At 42.2% G+C, this 8,934-nt stretch overlaps 1 protein-coding gene across 1 annotated transcript; it reads right to left on the minus strand.

Annotated features, from left to right (window-relative positions):
* Window positions 1-7,352: 7,352 nt before the first annotated feature.
* LOC131234099 (protein PHOSPHATE-INDUCED 1-like) lies at window positions 7,353-8,514 on the minus strand. The gene has a single exon (XM_058231040.1). It carries the CDS (start codon window positions 8,402-8,404, stop codon window positions 7,463-7,465), a length of 942 nt encoding a protein of 313 aa, XP_058087023.1. The 5' UTR covers window positions 8,405-8,514; the 3' UTR covers window positions 7,353-7,462.
* Between the last annotated feature and the right edge of the window lie 420 nt (window positions 8,515-8,934).

Below are 8,934 nucleotides of genomic sequence, written 5' to 3' on the forward strand. Positions count from 1 at the left end.
TCATGGGTAACTACCACTCAGATAAACTATGCACACAAATATCATTCTGATACGAAACTTCTATGGCCCCCACAGTTTCCAATCGTAGGCTTTCAATCCCTACTTTTTGGTGGGGTATGGCCCGCATGAGTTCTGAATCTGCCTTATTTTTCGAATCTATAATACTGTGGTCTTGCAAAACTGTAAAGTGGATTGCCAGTGACCCGGCCATGGAAATGTCTCTATGCCCGGGGCTGTGTGGGGTCCACAGAGATGTCCCTTACAAATCCACTCTGTCCAACTGTTTTGAAAGACCAATGTAGGACAGGATTCTAAAAATCAGGCAGATCCAAAACTCATATGGGTCACACTATCACGATCTTCATATGCATTCCAAACCGTTCATAGAATTATTACCACTCACAGAAACTGTAGAAACAAATATCATATTCATACAAAACTTCAGTCACCGCCAGTTAAATCCCCACTGTTTCGTGTGGTATGGCCCACATGAGTATTGGATCCGCGCGATCTTTAGAATCCTGTCCAAAAGAGATGGATGGAGTGGATTTGTCATGGATATATCTATGGGCCCCACACAGCTCTGGGCACAGATATGGACGGAGTGGATCTGTCACCCAAGATGGTGCGGCCCTTACCGTGTGGCCATCTTGACGTATATATTCTGTATCCACCACGTCTATCTTTTCTTTCGGCTTATTTTAGTGCATGATCCCAAAAAATGAAGTAGCTCTAATTAACAGGTGGACCATATCATTAGAAATAGTGGTGATTGGCCATTAATGGGCCACAAAAGTTTTGGAGGAAGCGGTTATTTGTTTTTTCCCTTCATCCAGGCTAATGCTGACCTTATTAGTATATTGGAGGCCAAATAAACATTAGGGAGACATTAAGGTGTATCTTGAGAAGTTTTTAATGGAATGGTGTTTAACCACCACTGTTTCCCAGAGTACGGTCTACCTGAGATTTGGATCTTCTTCATTTATGAGATCATGCCCTAAAATGATCTGAAAAAACCGATGGATGGCATGGATACAGAATTTATACGTCAAGGTTGGCCCCATGGTAAGGGCGGCACCATCTTGGATGAGGCAGGATCTCACGTAATCCGCTCCACGCAAAATTGATGGACCGAATGGATATGTCGTACGTGGGCATCTCCGCGAGCCCGACAGCTTCCGAGAAAGGGGTCACTGGAATATCTAACGCAGGCTTTGGCAAGAAGTTAGGATGATAGGTGCCGCCCACTGCGATGTTTGTGAGAAATTCGCCTGTCTATCCGTTTTGTGAGATCATTTCAAGACTTGCAACGGAAATTAAAGTGCAACCAAAACTCAAATAAGCCATTAGAAACAGAAAAATGGAAAAAGAGTTCCTTACGGTTGAAACTTTCACGGGCTTCACCTTCATGTTTATATGCCACCCAAACCGTTTATGAGGTCATTTCCTCGTGATGAAGTGAAAACAAAAAACAGTCTGACATGAAGCTTTTGTAGCCGTAAAAATGTTTCAACTGTGGTTGTTAAATTCCTATTGTTTCCTCTCGTGCGGCACATTTGAGCTTTGGATCCTCCTAAATTTATGTCGCGAGTCCTAAAATCAGTTGGCAAAGTGGTTAGACCGGATGGATTTCTCACAAACATCACGCTGTCCCCAACTAGCATTCCAGAAAATGATGTCTCTGTGCCGGGGGCACATGCAATCGGCTTCCTTGTTATGATTAACAAAAGTACGGGACTGGGCTTCAGCTCGAAAAATTAGAATTTTAATAGGACAGGTGGAGTTATTTGATACTCTGCAGAGTATGATATTTGATACGCAGTTAATCCAAGGTTGTGCACGTGGCATACTTTAACTAACATTGAATCAACTATATCGTTGAACACACTGTCAGTATATCATGGTCCAAAGTCAGATTGGTTGAACAATCCTAACCTCTGGTTTATGCAAACTTACTTGTTAAAATACAGCCCTTAGATAACTTTAATTTTTAACCGTCCCATAAATGTTCACATTCCATTAGTCAGACAATCAAGGACGCGGATTGCGTCCTACCCCCGCCCGGACGGTAATCCGTCCGGGCAGGGCTCTGTGGGGCCCACTGTGATGTAAGTGCTTTATCCACGCCGTTCAACGATTATTTCAGATAAATTTAGTATGTCAAACAAAAAATGAGGCAAGTCCAAGGCTTAAATGGACCACAACAAAGGAACTGCACCGATATCCGCACACAATCATCGCACAACTGTAACTCTCGATTGGTCGATCCAAAGCTTTGACGGTCGAGGGACCCTTCGACCGGTCGAAAATCTCAAGAATTTCAAATGCAAGATCATGGACTTCGAGCCAAACTTTCTTAGGGCTAGTCGAACTTTTCCAGATTTAAGACATCTGTTAACAACGATCTCCACCATGTCTTCAATCTTCAACTGTGTAGCTTCTTGCCCTCTTCTCTTATTTCTTTATCGCATCATAGCTTAAATCAATGCTTCTCGTGCACACTTTGTCTTTCTTTTACGTCATCACCAAGCCTAGAAAAGTCGCACAGAACTGAACTTCTCTGTAGGAACGACCTTGATGAGCATGTCTGTTGGATTCACGCTGGTGTGAATCTTCTCCAGTGTTACGCCTCCTTCCTTAAGCACCCGTCAGATAAAGTGGTGACGAACATTAATTTGTTTAGTACGTAAGTGATAAACATAGTTTTTATCCAAATTAATAGCACTCTCGCTATCACAATTAACCAGCATGTCCACTTGTTAAAGCCCTAACTGATTTATCATGCCTCTTAAACAAACACATTCTTTAAATGATTCTGTCACTGCTATATATTCTACTTCGGCCGTGGAAAGAGTCACCACGAACTGAAGCTTTAACATCCAACTAATTGCTCCACTCGCTAATACAAATGAGTAATATGAAGTAGACTTTCTAGAATCCGCACTGCTTATGTAGTCTGAATCCACATACCCTACTAACTTGTCCCTATCTTTCCAAAATTTAAGACATAGTCTTTTATACCCTGAATGTATCGAAGTAACCATCTCACCACCCCGGATATTGCTTACCGGGGTATTTGCTTACAACATTGATAGCCTGTGAAATAATTGGTCTAATACAGATCATGGCATACACTACCAACCGCATTCGAATAAGGCTCATAAGATATATTCTGCTTTTTCCCATCTATTTTGGGACATGTCCTGAGGAAAAGTTGAGAAGAGATGCATAAGGAATGCTCACCGGCTTTGCCTGGTCCATCACATACTTGATCAAAACCTACCCAAGATATTCTGTCTGAGATAACCAAAGTCTACTCCTCTTCCAGTCTCTATCAATGCCGAAAACCCTTTTTGCAGCCCATAGATCCTTCATCTCGAATGTCCCGCTTAACCGAGTCTTCCGTACATTGATTTCAAACATGGCTTGATTGGTGATCAACATGTCATCAACATACAATTTCAGGATGATGAATGTGCTATCACTTAGTGTCTTGCAATAGACACAGTGATTGTATTCACTCCTAAAAAATTTCTAACTCACCATGAAGAATCAAATTTTTATACCACTGCCTAGGCGACAGGTCATGCAATAACCTCTTGCAATCTTTTTTCTCAGCCCCTTTAACTTCGAATCACTTTGGTTGCTTCATGAATAACAACACTTTTTCCTGTGCAGAAGTGTAGTCTCCATATCTATCCGTTCCAGCTCGAGATTGCATTGGGCAACCAATGCCAATACGATCTAATAGAAACCCGCTATACTGCTGGCATAAATAGCTCTGAGAAGTCGATCCCTTCTCTCTGAGTATGACCATTCATTACTAGCCTTGCTTTGTATCTATGTTATATCATTTTGAAGATCCACTTACATTCAATCGCTTTCCGGCCCACTGGAAACTCCACCAGCTCCCATGTGTCGATCTGGTACATCAAGTCCATCACATCATCCATAGTCACCTTCCACTTCACAGCACCAGGCTCGCCTAGAGCCATTTGAATAGTAGACGAATCCCTCTCGTTTGTAAAGAGAGCATATGCGATATTGGAGTCATCCAAGTACCTAGCCGATAACCTGCGATTATATGGTGTGATTCTTCTCACAAGTGACTGCTCCACCTGATCCATATATCTGTCTGTGTGTCTCAGCCTTCATGCCCTATCCACTTATGTGGCCATACTCAGCATGCCACACACGTGTAGAGGTGGAATTTACTACAGCTACTGCAGCTCCACCTATTGAAGTGCTCCCGATCAACCTGTAAAGGTTTCCGTGCCTTTATACTTTCATGATCACCAGTGCCCCCTTAGATACTTTAAGGACACCATCACATCTGGTGAACTTGCAGTCCATTGCCTCAAGTACACCAAGAGAAATCAGATTCTTATTCAAATCAAGAACGTGCTTGACATCAGTTAAGGTACGCTTCACCCCATCAAACATCTTGATACGCACCATACTAACAGCCATAACATTACAGGTAATGTCATTGCCCATAAACACATGTCCACCATCGCATTCCTTGTAACTGGTGAACCAACTTTGATGAGGAGTTATGTGATATGATGCTCCTGTATCAAGGATCCACTCATCTCTACGATCATTAAACAAGTATCCGATCATAGACGCAGACAACACATCACCTGTGCTTGACTCTTTATTAGATGTGACAACATTGGCCTCCCGGTATGAAGTCTCACAATCTTCTCTTAGATTTAGGATTGTACAATCCTTCTTCACATGTCCTTACATCCCACAATTCCAACACTTTAACTTTTCTTTGCCCTTGCCCTTGTATTTGGATATTGACCTCGAAGACTCCGTATTTTGCTTAAAATTCCTGCCCCTCGTAAACAATACATCAGAAGATGTCCCCATGTTGTCGTTAAGCTTTCTCATGGCCTTCCCTTGAAGGGCTAATATAACGGTGTCGACACTCATGGTTTTATTTGTTGTGTACATTATGTCCTTGAATGACTCATACGTTGCCAGAAGAGAATTCAACAACATACATGCTTGTTCCTCATCTTTGATCACTTCCTCCATATCCAGCAGTTTGCAAACCAATTTATTAAAGTTACTGATGTAGGCCTCCAGATCTCCACCCTCTGTCATCTTGAAGGTATACCACTGTAGTTTCAACTGTAGGCGATTTTCAATGGATTTTTTCGCATAGATATCCTCTAACTTCGCTTATAAGCTAGCTGCAGTTTTCTCCCTCAAAAAATTGTAGAGAACCTCATCCGTGAGATATAAACGGTTGATAATAAGGCCTTCTTATCAAGAGTATTCTATTCTTCATTAGTTATAGTAGATTTTATTTCCTTAAGAGTACCATCCTCACCTTGCTTGGCCAAGGAACTGATCATCTTGATCTTCCATAACTCAAAGTTATTTTTGCCTGAGTATTTCTTAATATCATACCTAGTACTTCCCATTGATGTTAATCCTGCAGATTCAAATCTATGCCCTAACTATTTCTCTAACACCACTTGTTGAGGTTTGGATTGTGGAATCACACAGAGATGGATCTAAGATAACAATCCAAGAGCTCCAAACAAACACAAGAGAACACAAAGATTTAACATGAAAAACCTTTTTAAGAAAAACCCATAGCACAAAGCGATAGAAATCCACTATGAAGCATAAATTATAAAAAGAAAAGATTTACCAGACTTGAGAAATTTTAGATATTAACATTCCTTGTTCTAGTATGCTAATCGCCTATTGAATCACTACTGCTTTTGATTCAAACCCTAGCTAATAATCGATGTACAAGAAGGTACAAATCCCCCATTGAGTAGCATGCAATTCTCGTACAATCTGACCATAAATTGGCAAATAAAATTTACCTGGACCGCATCACTTAAATTGGGTACAAGAAAATATCCAAATCCTAACCACACAACATGGGAGAGTTGGACTGCATTGTGCACGGGAAGTAGCCAAGGATGTTTGATTTTTATTACATTACTCCATCTCCATTTCATTTATTTCATAATATTATACTTGTGTGATTTTCATATTGACATTGTACATGTATCGATTACAAGGATTTGAAAATTCATGGCATTGTTGGCTTTTAGTAATTGGAAAGCATTGATAGTAAGATGTTTCGTTTTACATTCATCAACCTAGAAATAGATCTGAAAAAACCGATGGATGGCATGGATACAGAATTTATACGTCAAGGTTGGCCCCATGGTAAGGGCGGCACCATCTTGGATGAGGCAGGATCTCACGTAATCCGCTCCACGCAAAATTGATGGACCGAATGGATATGTCGTACGTGGGCATCTCCGCGAGCCCGACAGCTTCCGAGAAAGGGGTCACTGGAATATCTAACGCAGGCTTTGGCAAGAAGTTAGGATGATAGGTGCCGCCCACTGCGATGTTTGTGAGAAATTCGCCTGTCTATCCGTTTTGTGAGATCATTTCAAGACTTGCAACGGAAATTAAAGTGCAACCAAAACTCAAATAAGCCATTAGAAACAGAAAAATGGAAAAAGAGTTCCTTACGGTTGAAACTTTCACGGGCTTCACCTTCATGTTTATATGCCACCCAAACCGTTTATGAGGTCATTTCCTCGTGATGAAGTGAAAACAAAAAACAGTCTGACATGAAGCTTTTGTAGCCGTAAAAATGTTTCAACTGTGGTTGTTAAATCCCTATTGTTTCCTCTCGTGCGGCACATTTGAGCTTTGGATCCTCCTAAATTTATGTCGCGAGTCCTAAAATCAGTTGGCAAAGTGGTTAGACCGGATGGATTTCTCACAAACATCACGCTGTCCCCAACTAGCATTCCAGAAAATGATGTCTCTGTGCCGGGGGCACATGCAATCGGCTTCCTTGTTATGATTAACAAAAGTACGGGACTGGGCTTCAGCTCGAAAAATTAGAATTTTAATAGGACAGGTGGAGTTATTTGATACTCTGCAGAGTATGATATTTGATACGCAGTTAATCCAAGGTTGTGCACGTGGCATACTTTAACTAACATTGAATCAACTATATCGTTGAACACACTGTCAGTATATCATGGTCCAAAGTCAGATTGGTTGAACAATCCTAACCTCTGGTTTATGCAAACTTACTTGTTAAAATACAGCCCTTAGATAACTTTAATTTTTAACCGTCCCATAAATGGACGCAATCCGCGTCCGACAATCAAATGAGTATAACTTCTGCTTCATGATACATCTAAACCGGCCACCTAATTTGATTGGTTTTATTTGAAATACTAGTTTGCCACGTGTGCAATGTCTACGTAGCCTATCATACCAGTATATTATCCATCACACTCTGCCAGAGTATCTAAGTTTTTCTCATTGCAAATGTAAACAAATCAAAGTAACCACAAAAGAAAATCCACGAATCTGTACCATTGATTTATGTATATACAAAGCACTGCCGTACACAAAAGCATCATCAGCCATTGAGACAGTAGGCATTCACCACAGCTCACACGAGCGTGGAACACGATAACTTAGCAGGGTCATACACGGCCGGAAGCATGTAAATCCTACCATTCACCCCCCGCGCATTATAGCCAGCGCCGGTCCTCGAATCCACCAACACTTCCCCTGCGCAACCCGGGTAAGCCCCCTTCCCATACATTCCAGGGCAGGCAGAGGACGCCTCTAGAGGCGCCTCCTCCGGTCCTTGGAAGTACCCTCTCCCAAAGGGATTCGTTACCGTTCCGGCCAAAAGAGTGGCGATATTTACAACCATGCCATCCAACCCCACGTCGTTGTTTGGAGCTACCAGTGGCGGGTTCTGCGGCCCGTAAATCGGTTGGTGGAAAGGCCATGCGCATTGACCCGGACACTGACTCACTGAGTTACCCACCCAAATGAAAGCGGATTTCTTACCCACATCCGAGCCGTGAAACCCGCAGCTGCTCATGCAAAAGCCCTCCAGTACCACGTCCTTGTCCGTTAAAACGAGTGTTATACCACCGAGTGTTGAACTCGGACTCACTTTGGCTGCCAAATCAGAAATCTGTGATCGTTTGAGGGTCTTTCCGAGAGAGTAATTTTCATCGGATATTTGGGTAGATAATAGGATATGGGTCTTCTTTTTCCTGGCCATTTGTGTGTATGTGTCTATGGTTTTCCACCAATGGGAGACTGAGGGTGGTGATTGAGTGGGACCCTTTTGTTGTGAGGGAGTAAGAGAGAGGATGAAATCAGAGACGATGGATTTTTGGGGTGTGGTGAATTTCCCATACCAAAGAATGGAGACGTGAATATCTCCTTCTAGTATGTTTCCTTTGTGGTATGTGAGAAGCATAGGTGGTGGTTGGAAAAGGGAGGTTAACTTCCTTGTTCCGAGGCAGAGCCTTAAAGAACTGAAGATAAGAAAAGCATACAATGGTATTTTCATGGCATGAGAATAAGCCATTGTAGAGAGAGAGAGAGAGAGAGAGAGAGAGAGAGAGAGAGAGAGAGAGATGGTGTTGTGGGACTAATGGCTTGTGAGCGGATGTATATATAGGTGAATAAGGTGCATGAACCAGTTGAGTGGGATTTATTTCTCGGGTTCTTTGCAGCTTCTGCTCTCTCTCTCTCTCTCTCTCTCTCTCTGCCCTTTTCTTTATCGTTTTGTCTAGAGATTTGAACTCCCCACATCGGTTCCGCTGCGACTTACATCTGTAGACTGTAAGTTGTAACAGGGCAGTGCATGTTGATGGGAAAATTTTCCATACTCTAGTAGAGGATGATGTTTGATACTCAGGCATTCGGATATTGTATACGTGGCATTCACGAACTCAGACAATACCATTTGTATTTATGGCATCCACTCCATCCGTGAACTGCGCCCGTCATTTTTAAGTGCTGGTGCCAAAGAATACCCCGGTCCACAACTCCGGTGGGCTACACCACACGCCATCATTTGGTTGGTGGCACCAAAAGAGTCTGTTTGCTATGCAA

The sequence above is a fragment of the Magnolia sinica genome, chromosome 2, assembly GCF_029962835.1.
Source record: "Magnolia sinica isolate HGM2019 chromosome 2, MsV1, whole genome shotgun sequence".
Taxonomy (NCBI): Eukaryota; Viridiplantae; Streptophyta; class Magnoliopsida; order Magnoliales; family Magnoliaceae; genus Magnolia; species Magnolia sinica.

Coding starts and splice junctions, on each gene's coding strand:
- LOC131234099 (XM_058231040.1), bottom strand. CDS start 8,404: ATGGCTTATTCTCATGCCATGAAAATACCATTGTATGCTTTTCTTATC.